The 12,724-nt window shown below is 38.4% G+C and overlaps 1 protein-coding gene across 1 annotated transcript in view; it reads right to left on the reverse strand.

Moving 5' to 3' along the window:
- Nucleotides 1-3,571: 3,571 nt before the first annotated feature.
- Nucleotides 3,572-12,724, reverse strand: part of LOC126272244 (GPI ethanolamine phosphate transferase 3) — an 85,775-nt gene continuing 76,622 nt past the window's right edge. The window contains exon 5 of the mRNA XM_049974948.1: nt 3,572-3,901. Within this exon, the coding sequence (XP_049830905.1) occupies nt 3,704-3,901 (198 nt within the window). The 3' untranslated portion in view covers nt 3,572-3,703. The remainder of the gene's footprint in view (nt 3,902-12,724) is intronic.

Below are 12,724 nucleotides of genomic sequence, written 5' to 3' on the forward strand. Positions count from 1 at the left end.
AAGGTCTAGCAATTAGAGGATAAGAAAATGTAAACTCAATTTTTTTTCCATTGTTGGAACTCTGAAAGAATGACATACCTGAGTTTAAAGATTAGTTAGGGCGTTCGGCATGTAAGTGGACGTCCCACTATATTCGAAATGAGATCATTGATCTACTAGGAAAGTCTGCGTTGAGAAAGGCATTGGCTTCAATCAAGAAGACTGAAGATTTTTCTATTATGATTGGCGAAACAAGTGATTCTTCAGTTCAAGAACAAGTGTCCTTTTGTATTCGTACTATCGATGATTCCTTAATCATCAACGAAGACTTTGTTTGCTTATACGAGGCCTCCAACACTGATTCACAAACTCTGTTTAGGGAATCCAATAAAAGGATGGGACTTCTCAGAAGCATACACTGTGAGAGCATCAACGACCAAGCTGGTCTACGACCCCTTTGCTCAACAGGATGGACTATGCGAGCTTGTAGTATATTGAGAATATTGAAAAATTTTGAACAAATTCTAGAGTTTTTTGAAACATTTGCTGCAGAGGACAAACAGAGGCAGGTTACAAATGTGTAGGCTACCTTGAGTCAATGTTACAGTTCAAGAATTATTTCTTTTTATGTCTTTATTGCAAGACAATGAACCCAGTAAAGGATGTCAATGAAAAAATTCAATGCCCTCATCTAAGTGTTCCTGATCTGGAAAAAATATATGAAAGCTTGATTTGTATATTGAATGGAAGGCATGATAGTTTTGAACACTTTTGGGAATTGTGTTTAAAAAAAAAAACTTTCACACGTTGATGGTCCTTTGCTTCCTCGGAATCGATGTGCACCAAAGAAGAATGAAAACAACGAAGCCAGCTCACTACACACTTTCAAAACCCCATAGGAATACTAAATAGCTACTTACATTGAAGTTTGTGAAATGGTGCAACCTTGCATTACTGGACCGTTTGCAGGTCATTGCAGTTGAACAAGAGTGCTTGCATTTAGTAAACAGAGAAGGAACAAATTTGGAAAAATCAACTCAGTTTTTCAAAAATGACCTAGACATTGAGAGACTGCGCTTGCACTTTAATATGTTAGCCGACATCGCTAATAAAAAACAACTGGTCTTAAAAAAACATGTGTGATGTAAGAAAGTACATTACACAAGAGCCTGCAGTTGGAGAAATGTGTAGTGTGGAGAATGTGTAGTGAAGTGCATTAAGCTTCTCCAAGTAGTTCCAATCACGACAGCTACAGCAAAACGGTCATTTAGCGACCTTAGACATCTGAAGTCATATCTCCGATCAACAATGGGACAGAAGCGATTGAACAACTTGGCTGCTCTTCATGCTCACCGAGATGTTTTGGATGAATTGGATATCCGACCAGTCATCAACGACTTCTTATTCAGTAATCCACTCAGACAGTCGACATTTGCCCTTTCTAAAAGCACTCTAGCCCTACTAACGGCATTTAGAGCAACATTACAAATCTTTGTTTTTGTTGTGGTCTTCAGTCCTGAGACTGGTTTGATGCAGCTCTCTATGCTACTGTATACTGTGCAAGCTTCTTCATCTCCCAGTACCCACTGCAACCTACATCCTTCTGAATCTGCTTAGTGTATTCATCTCTTTGTCTCCCTCTACGATTTTTACCCTCCACGCTGCCCTCCAATACTAAATTGGTGATCCCTTGATGCCTCAGAACATGTCCTACCAACCGATCCCTTCTTCTGGTCTTTATAAAACAGAAAATTAAATACATACATAATGTTAAATATTCAGTTTCGAAATATTAACACTAGTTTAGTACTGTATTACTATATAGTACTGTATTACGGAAGTTATTTTCAAATACTTAAATATTTTTAGGGTGTAAGACCCAATTAAAACAAGCTATCTACATACTTTTCGACTGAAAGTGTCAGGCATACTGTATTAACTGTATTAAAGCATTAGCTTTGAGACATCATTTTTATTAAATGAAATTCCTTATTATTTATTTATTTATTAAATGAAATTCCTTATTCAAAGTAAGCTTGTATTAGCTATTGCACTTATTAATCAAAGCGCTATTACTGTGCAACAGCAATATTTTATGTTTTATTCTTTTAATGATAGTTTAGAATTTATTTAAATATAATTTCAGTCTTTGCAGAGCTATATATTCACTGGTCTGTAATAGTCTATAAGCATGATTATTACTGTAAATTAAATTAGCTTTTTACGGAAATACCGTGCGTTTTTATGTTTTGTTTCTTTTTTCAAAGCCAAAAACGATCACCAATGCCACCTCATCCTCTGGCACCAGCAAATCTGTTAACCTGCCACTGAACAGCACTCCTCTGATCGCACAGTATCACTCCAGTCTTAAAAAACTCAACCATATTCATCACCAGGGCTTCAACTACCTCTTGCTGTGCCCTGAAAAGAGAGATATCCTATCCTAACTGAAATCCTACCCACATCTCTCACAGTAGAATATCATTTCTATCACTATTTCAATCCTGCTCCCAATCTTGTAAGGGTCATTCCCTTATGCTTGACCCTAATACACACCAACCAGCTACTGTTGCAGTCCAATCAAACCATTTCTTACCCAATTAAAGGTAGGGCCACTTGTGAAAGCAGGCTTGTTATATGTCAGCTATGCTGAATTACTGTACAGCATTCTAGTTGGGCGTGACAGGTAAAAAACTGTCTAATCACACGAATGGCCATTGCCAAACTCCAGATCATGTTTTGCCTTCTCCCACCATTCTTCCTTTGCTCCTACAAATGGACCTTCTCTCTCTCTCTCTCTCTCTCTCTCTCTCTCTCTCTACTGTCCTTGTCTCCTCCATCTGCGCCTTCCTCTCCTTTCTCCTCTCCCTCTCTCTATATCTCTTACATGCTCAATCCTCTGAATTCCTTTTGTCTTGTTGAGCAGCATTTGAGTCAGCTGTCAAAAGACCTGCCTTCCACTATATCACCACCTCCTCTTCTCACATCCCCTTCACTACCCATTGCCACCCACATCAGTCCAAGCAACTGTTTTCAATAATCAGTTTTGCTAAAACAACAGAAGTGTGTAAACGAGCACACTTTTACTACAAAAAGAGGCCTAGTTTTACAACTAGTTAATACCGTTTTCTGTTAAATGTGTGTATGCACCACACACCAGTCTGCTACAGATGAGAGGTTGACTCCCTTATTTTATATATTGCTCATCCTGGAATATCCACTGTTGAAAATCCAACATCTTTCATGAAAATCCCTTGATATGTCAGAAAATTTGAGTGCATTGTGTCATATCACATCTCTGAATAATGAGCACTATTTCCTTTTAAACTATGGTGAACAGTGTTGTGTACCAAAATATCATTACACAGTTTATTTCGCTTCTTGAGGAGGCTGAACTGTGAGACTTTTTTAATCATTTTGTTTAACTTTCTAAATATCTTACACACTACTTAGTGGTACCTTTATTCACTATGGGAGAAAAAGAGAATAAGTTCCTTACATCAATAATGTCAAACTATTTGGTAATAATGAATATGAAGATAATCTGCTACATGAAGTGGTCAACTTTCCAAGAGTAATGAAAATCAAGAAAATATTTTAACAAATTTTAATCAAATCTGCATTAACATAATATTCCATAACAATAATAGACTTCACAACAATTTAATACTATATTTTACTCCACAACAGTTAAATAACAGTCAAAAACATTCACTGCATATATTTATTGAAAATACCTTTGCAATTTTTTAAACAAAACTTCTGTTTTATTTGTTATTCTTAAGGTAATGAGGTAGCCAAAACAAACACCAATAATGGTTACAAAGAAACTTAGAGCTTCAAAAATCAACTTTGGGGCAAATATCTTCCAGACCATCAGATGCCTGCAGTGGATTGTAGCAGCAAGCATACATGCAAAAACCTGTGAAATAATGAAAAAGCTTAATTATAGAGTTGTATACCCAAACTATTGAAATTTAAATAACTATGGCAACTGATATTTACACAGATACAAGGAATTAGCTGTTTAGCCCAGGGCTTCCAGAGAGCATCACAGCATTGGAAATACTCCCTGTTTATTTTGTTCACTTAGTTCTGCTATAAGAAAGAGTCACAGATATAGCTCAAAATCGATTATGCCACTAACTGTGAACATAACTTCATCTTTTCAAGTAAAGAATACACATATTCAGAAATTATGTAAGAAAGAAAAATTCAAAGTAATAAAATAATATTAGTATTTTCAAAATTTAAATCCAGAGCCAAAGGAAAATGTGAAATGTACTTGAAGGTGTATACTGCTGTAATGAGAAGAAGAAAAAATCTCTGCATTCAGTCTCCGGAGAAGTAGGTAAAGAATAAATTCCAAAATGTAAGCTGATTCTCATAATATCAGGAAAGTTGGTTTGCTTCTTTAGTCCAATAGTTATATTTCTACTTTTATCATTTGTTATTTCACTGTGCAGACCTGTTATTATTTAGTTTATAGACTGAGTAAATAAATTTTAACTGTTCATACTGTGAATATATATTGAGGCTATCTGTTGCACATCTGTAAATTTACGCAAGCCATTTTGGAAAGAATTAAGATATGCATATGTGGAAAAAGGTGATAGGTATAACTGCGTGTAAGGTTCCTGTTTTCCGACTCCTCCCAGTTCCCCATTTGAACTTTCTGTATGTTGATCTTTTCTCCATTTCTTTGTATTGCGTTTTTTGTGTGGCTCCTTTTAGCTACTACATGGTGTGCTATCACTTAGTGTAATATATTCCTTTACAATCGGTTTTCCTTCAGCTACTGCTTTCTGTACAAGAACAATTTTTTCTACGTTAAGTTTTTGTTATAAGCAGTGGCTGGATTTTAGGTTTTTGAAATCTGTATCAGTCTGAGTTGTATAGCAGTTGTGAGCTATTAAGCAGGTAGTCAGTTCGTTTGTTCCATGTTCTATAGATCACTTGTACAATTAATCGTAATGAGGAATGAGTCATTTTACATTCACAATATAGACTCATGTATAAATTTGGCTACATGCTGATCATTCAAAAATGGCATTTTATTTTATTTCTACAGACATGAATAAGTAATTTCTATCCACCACCTTTAACACATTGCATAAATAGAAATTCTTCTACAGAACAGAGAAATTATGAAGCAGAAACCTTTTTAGTTTGATTTCAAATGTAACTTCACTGTCAAACATTTCATATTATTGGGTAAGTGATCAAAACATTTACTGGCAACATTGTGCACCAACAGAAAACCTTAATGAGGAATAACGAATGTCATTTTTTCTTCTGGTGTAGTAATTATGAACATCACTGTTGCTTTTGAACTGTAGTGAGTTATTTATGACAAACTTGGTGAGGGAATAAATATACTGTGAATCAGTAGTCAAAGTGACAAATTTCTTAAACAACAACAGAAAATCCTGGATGGAATAATATGTAAAATAAGGAATGGCAACCACTCACCTAAAGAAAATAATATTTACACTTGCATCCAAGCTCTCGCTCTTTCTCTAGCTAAAGTGCACATATTTACATATGCAAGTGCCCACACACTCCAAAGTGCACCCAATTGTAGCCACAGCGAGACTGTCGATTACCAATTATTAAGAACAGTTGCCTCGGTACATGGAAGTAGGGATTGGGTAGAGAAAGATACATAATGCGAGGAGGGGGTAGCAGAATAGGGTGAAGATGGCTCTTTGCCAGAAGACTCAGCAGCTGCACCACAAGACTATAGGAATAAGGAATGCAGAGGGTAGAGCATGTAAGAGACAGAGAAAGGAAGGGGGGAGGGGGAGAAAAGAAGATGGAGGTGAAGGGGAAGAGAAGGAGGGAAGAGGGGGGGAGGAAGAGGGATGGAAAAGGGGACACGGGGAGGGGGGGAGAGAGGGAGGGACAGAGAGGGAGGGAGGGAGGGAGGAACAGGTAAGATGGGGCAGTGAGAAACAGGTTAGAAGAGCTTTAGGCCACAAAGATTACAATAGTGCAGGATACACTGGAGGAACAATTCCCACCTGTGCAGTTCGGAGAAGCTAGTGCTGGTCTGGAGTATCAGAAAGAACTGTTTAGTGAAGCACCTAATGTAGTCATTAGCGTTGTGGCGTGCAGCACATTTTCCAAATGGATGGTCAAATCTGCGATTTCAACAGTTTGGTGGTGGTCATTCATGTGACCAGATATTTGGTGACTGGCCATACCCACAGAGTACCACACAGTAATTGCAACACAGCTGATATTTCACACAAGGCCCTGTCTTTTATGGAGTAGGAAACACCTGTGACTGGACTGCAGTAGGAGGTGTTAGGAGGATGTACGAGACAGGTCTTGCACCTGGGTCAACCACAAGGGAATGACCCATGGAGTGCAAGACTTGAGTAGGGACACACAAGGATGTTCTGTAGATTGGACTACTTTGCTTGATATGGGTGGATTTAGAGTAGGATATCCCTTATCTCAAGACACGGTAAGATATATTTGAAGCCCTGGTGTAGGATGTGGTTGAGCAACACCAGGCTGATATTTGGTGATCAGAGGAGTGTTGGTCAGTGGTTGGTTAAAAGGTGTACTGGTGTAGGAGGAGGAGATGGAACAAGCAATCGGTTTATGGATAAGCTGCATGGGATACTGTTTGTCAATACAGGCTCTGGCAAGGTTGTCAGTATATTACAACACTTGCTTTCCACAGAGCACGGTGACACTTTGAGGAAGAGATTTTTTGACAAGGAGTGGTTGACACACATAAAAGTGGAAGTACTGTTGGTCAACGGTGAAAGTAATGGGACACCTCCTACCTATTTATGGAGTTATCAGTATCTAGAAAGGTGGCTTGTTGAGTTAAAGAAGGACCAAGTGAAGTTGAGCTTGGATCGGGTGTTAGTTTTATGGAGGAAAGAGCAAAGGTGCCCCTGCCAGGAGTGCAGATCATGAAAATGTTATCACTGAATCTGAACCAGACAAGGGGTGTTAGGTGCTTACTACATGGGAAGAATTCCCCCAGATGGCCGGTTGCTCATGATGTGGATAGTTAGGAGGATTTGGAAAGAGGTGGTGGGTTCAGTATGAAGACACTGGCAAACATAGTGTTCCATGGCCACAAGGCCACAGGCACGATGGATGTTGGTGTATAAGGATGTTGCATTCACAGTAACCAACAAGGACTCTGGTGGTAACAGGAAAGGAACTATGGAAAGGCAGTGATGGAAGTGAGCAGTGTCTTGAATGTAGTATGGGACGTTACAGACAACATGTGTTGGTCAACAATTTCACTGGTTCATTCTGTGACTAGTGTACCCAGCCATAATGGGGATGGCTTTACACAGTTTGGGGAATCCGTAAAAGGGGAGATGGGAGATAGATTTATGTCTCTTTGCATCATGGTCACCACAAGATGATGCTAAACTGCAAATTTGACCATCCAGTTGTGGAACATTTTGCACACTATAAAACAAATAACTTCAATGGGTGCTTCATTAAAAAAGCCATTTAGATATTTCCATCCTGCACTTGTTTCTCTAAGCAATGCAGGTGGGAATTCTCTCCAGTTTAGCCTGAATTCTCTCTCGCATAGCCTGCGATCATCCTGGCCTAAATCCCTCTCAGCCTCCCGCCACCCCTTTCCCATCCCTCTGCCCTTCTCTCTTCTCTTCCTGTTCTAGCTGTTTCTCCCCCCCCCCCCCCTTCCCCCTCCCACCCCTACCCCATCTATCTATTATGTGCTCTACCTTTTGAGCTCTTTCCACCTTGTTGTGGACCGCTCCATCATCTGTCAAAGGGCCTCCTCCTCACACTATCCTGCTACCCCTTCCTCGTCTTGTGCATCCTTCCCTACCCCCTCTGCACTTCCACCTACCAATGTAACTGCTCTCAATAACTGATAATCAACAGTCAGTCTCAATGCAACCATGGGCGTTGTTTGTATGTCTGTATGTCTGTCTCTGTGTGTGTGTGTGTGTGTGTGTGTGTGTGTGTGTGTGTGTGTGTGTGTGTGTGAATGCTCGTACTTTTGCTTGACGGTGAGCAAGAGCTTGAAAGCTATATAAATACTATTTCCTATTTCTGTTAGGTGTTTCTACGCGCCACATTAGTCATCAATAGGTGAGTGGTTGACTCCTTATTTTACATATTATAACTCCTTAAACAGATGGCTACAAGAAGATCAAGAGCAAGCAGCACATATTATTCTTCCAGTTGTCAAAAGTACTAAATGAGCTATTTCTTTGTACAGGTCTGGTTCCCAACATTTTGTTTTAAAATTTATCCTGTCTGTATTACGCATACTGTATAGTAAGAGTTACATATAATTTGGAACAAACCTGATGTGTTGAATCTGTCAATGGGTGCATCTTAATTCTTTTCTGTATATGTTATCTGTTTGTTATCCTATTGGAAGTCTTTGTTTTCTCAATTTGTTGCATGTTTTGTGGATTATTTTATTATTACAGGTGAGTAAATACCATTTTGTTTTGAGTGTGGATTCTTATTCTGCTCTGTGTTGTTGTTGTTTAGTTGTGTAGGGTGTTGTGGCACGGCACGTTTATTCCTATGTATCTTATGGTTAATGCATGGTTCACAATGAGTCAATACGTGATATAACACACTCTAATAAAAGTCATGCGATGCCACACTTAGCAGTGTGACACACATGTTCCCACTGGGAAGATGTGATATGCAATAGGACACACAATGCCACTCTCCATACGACAAGCAACAAGACAGCACAAGTCATATTTTTGTTTCAGTTTCAATTGCAATTCCAATTATGAGCACTTCTGAAGAGGATGTTATTGTGTCTCATCATTATTTAAAGCTCAAAAAACTGAAAAAGAAATGAAAAAACTTGATGCACCCATACAATGCTATAAATATCAGACAGTTTGGCTGTGGTTTCCCACTATGCCCCTCAATGTGAAAAATTTTATGAATTCTACAGAATGAGTCCAGACAGTTCCCACTTTTGTATCAACTATTCTGACAAAGCATGACATAAATTTACTACTTGCTATTTCTCTTGCTGAAGTATAACTCATTACAATAAATTAAGCTGGTGGAAGAGCATGAACAACATTAAAAACACCACTATGAAAAGATAATTTTTTAAGACCGCCTGAGATGGTACTTTATTCAAATTAATACATATATAATAATATTCAAAAATTAATAAACCTAGGACAGTAGTTCTACACTCATTCAGTTTCAAAAAGTAATGTATAATCCAGCTTGAGAAGTATATAGAAGAAATGTTGCTGGATTTGAAGAGAGTTCAGTCATGGTCAATGGTGTAGGAGCTGGTGCTGAACTCTGTGTAGGGGTAGACAATGTATTTGAAAAAATGGAAGAGGCCCATCATATGAAAATTACTGACTATGTCTTTCTTGCCTTTATCCAGCTGCTCATTCAGAAGTAACAGGAATTTAGCTTTCAGTCTGTTTTACTCCTATTTTGAGCTTCAGCTAGTATCGGCATATGAAAAAGAGAAACACGAGGCAGCTCTAGGCTTCTCATGACAGGCGACAACAGTGTCATGTGTGGTGTGTAGCTGCCAACCTTGTCACTGACAAAGTTAAATGTATCTCATGTTTGAAGTGATGAACCCACGTTTCATCACCTTGACAACATTCGACATAATATTGTGACGATCAGTCTTGTAATGTGCAAGCAATACTGCATAGATAGTCCTGAGTTGCTCTTTATGGTCTTCTGTTAGGCAGTGAGGAACCCAGCTGGCACACACCTTTTGAGTACCCCAACTGGTAAATGAGTGTCAGCACTACCATAAGAGATGTCATGTTGTGCAGTGAAGTGTTGGATGTCATTCATCAACCATCTTGAATGAGAGTGTTGTACATTTCAGTACCGCAGAAGCCACAGTTGTGTGCGGCCAGTCAGCACGAGGGGGATCGGACATGTTAGCATGACCTTATTCCAATGAAAGAAGCCTCACCCAATGACTGCTTGGAACACAACTCTGTTACAGATGGCATTTTGAAGACACATACACTGCCATCAGCTATCTGAACTCCATGAAATTATAGGAGGTGAAGGAGGAATATTTCATCATGTCTCACAACAAAGTCCGCATTATTTCCACCAAAACTGGCTGAGAACAAAAATGTGTTACATTACTTATTGAATTCCCCCTGCACCATTATCCTTATTCAGGCATTTTATAACATTCCATCCCACAGTTATTCTACATTTTGAAAGCTTTGTGCGGAGTAATAGTCTTTCTGCTGCTATACGGATTCACACTAAGAATGCCTGCTTTCACAAGAGCTATAATTTCCTCCGTGGGAACAACTCTTGGACTGATGACAAAATTTCCACCCTTGGCAAACACAGTTACTTTGTTGTCAGATAATAAATGTTTCAGTAAATTGGTAACAGTGCAAGAAATGTCCAAATGCTGGATTGCCTGATTAGGTTGCAAATGATCCTAATTTCTTCTTCTGTCTACTAGATGCTGTCACCATATGCTTTCCCACTGTATCATTCAATAGTCATTAAATTTTATCCCAGTTTTCAAAATATGTACATCATCACGATTCTGCACAGGAGCATGCACAAATTGAATTTTATTTCAGTCCACAGTGAGCCAGGGTGTACGTTGGACCTCTGAAAAAGCTACAATGACAAAGTCATCCACATATGAGGTTGAAACATTGAGTTTCAAGAATAAAATCACCCAATCATGATATAACAGCCCATAATATTTTAATAAGTATGATATTTCTGGCCATGAAAGTTTAATTTTACAAACAGAACTTCATCTAAGAATTAAACACAACAAAACAAAAACCTGTAGAGAATGATTTAATCAAACACATGATAGAGAGATTTAACCATAAAGTATGTACACGGACTGGAACTGAACGTGCCATAACAACAATGCCACATTGAACACTCGGCAGAACAGGAATCCACACACAAAACAAAATTGTATATATTCAGATATAACAGTAGAATAATCCACAAAAAGGTAACATATTAATGAAACAAGGGCTTTAAAGGACAATATGACAGAAAATTCAAGACATACAACACACTTACTGACAAATTCAACAGATCAGGTGTATTCCAACTTATATGTAAGTCTTTCCAGTCAGTACACACAGAACAGACAGACATAAATTTTAAAGTTGTATATTCTAGATATCAGAACACTGAAAATTAATGGTTCACATATTATAACTACTTAATAGCTCAGAACCATTATGTAACTCTTGTGGTGGCTCTCTGGCACACATATGTCTTAGTTCCACATGTTCCTAGTTCATCACTACAGCCATCTGCTAAGGCACTTCCTACTTCCACCCCAAGCTTTCAATACTGCCATGCAACTGGATACCTGCCTACTACAGTCACTGGCTGTTGGTACAAGACAACAGCTCAGTTAATAGAGAGGATTCCACTGACCTAGCCTTGCTTTCAGTCCTGGTCTTCTTCTTGCTACATCAAGATAAATTTTGACACCATGCCACAACAGGCACAATAGATGGCAACACGCTACACCTACTACACAGCCCCTTGTGTAAATCAGTGTTTCACACTGCAAGGCTTCCGACCAGCTAGCATTAGTGCCCACGTTGGTACTAAGTTCAGAGCTCTGGCTGTCACTGCTGGTACCCTTGTGTTATAACCATCTGACTTTCATTTGGATCTCACCCTGGCCATTTCTTCCGCAAGAGGCAATTAATGCCACACTTAATTCTGCCCCTTGCACTTGTAAGAACAGTGTTGTGCTGGTGGATATTCTGAGACGAAATAGCGAATTTGTTCGGTGACCTGCTATTCTTACCCAACTGCTCTTTTCTCTAGTGTCATCACAACTGCAAGTGACTTTCTCCAATAACTGTTAATTTTAGACCATTTCATATTTTGTCTGTAGAAGTTTAGTTGTTTTAATACACATATTGTTTTCTTGGCCAGATGTGGACCTTGATCATTGTGCAGTACCTATCATGACTTATTTCACCATTCTGCGATTATTTTAGTAAGTTATGTAAGGAAACAGTCATACACTAAAACTGATATTGTTTTCAAAATACTAAAATCATAGCACAGCTTATAGCAGAAACCTACCAAAAAGAAAGTGTCCACTTACAAAAGGCAATAGCAGAAGGGAAACAAACTATAAACTACGAAACTACACGATACGATGGCATACTGATTAACACCCTAAATGAACTTTACAAGAAAATTAAAACAAACAAATGAAAAAAATTCACCATACACAAACAAAAGTACAGAAACAAAGTTAAAGTAAGGAGCCAGAACATTAACAGGGACCAAGCATAAAGCAGGAATATACACTTTGTTTTGTGAAGCTTAGTGTGTTAATTTGTGAATGTTGTTCAGTTCATTAAAAATATACTGTTTTACTGTGACTATTTATTCAAGAGAGGAGCATGTGTATAACACCAAGAACTATGACAAAAACTGCAAGTAATCACAAAATATTGCCACGAACTACACTATGGACTAGCAATTAGCATCATAGGCTAGTGTGCTGCATGTCAGCAACTCAAATTCAATAACGAGCAAACATTTATTTTATAGTATTTCTCATTTCTAGAAGATTGGGTTTCAAAACAGCAGTACACGAGTTACACATCAGGCAACTCTCAGTGATTTCTGGAGACATTGGAATGGCTGAAAGATTTTGACCACATACAACAGGTGGGATGACATTAAGTGTTTGGCAAATGTATACTTTTACTTGGACAGCATAGCCCAGCAG

The sequence above is a fragment of the Schistocerca gregaria genome, chromosome 5 (assembly GCF_023897955.1).
Source record: "Schistocerca gregaria isolate iqSchGreg1 chromosome 5, iqSchGreg1.2, whole genome shotgun sequence".
Classification (NCBI taxonomy): domain Eukaryota; kingdom Metazoa; phylum Arthropoda; class Insecta; order Orthoptera; family Acrididae; genus Schistocerca; species Schistocerca gregaria.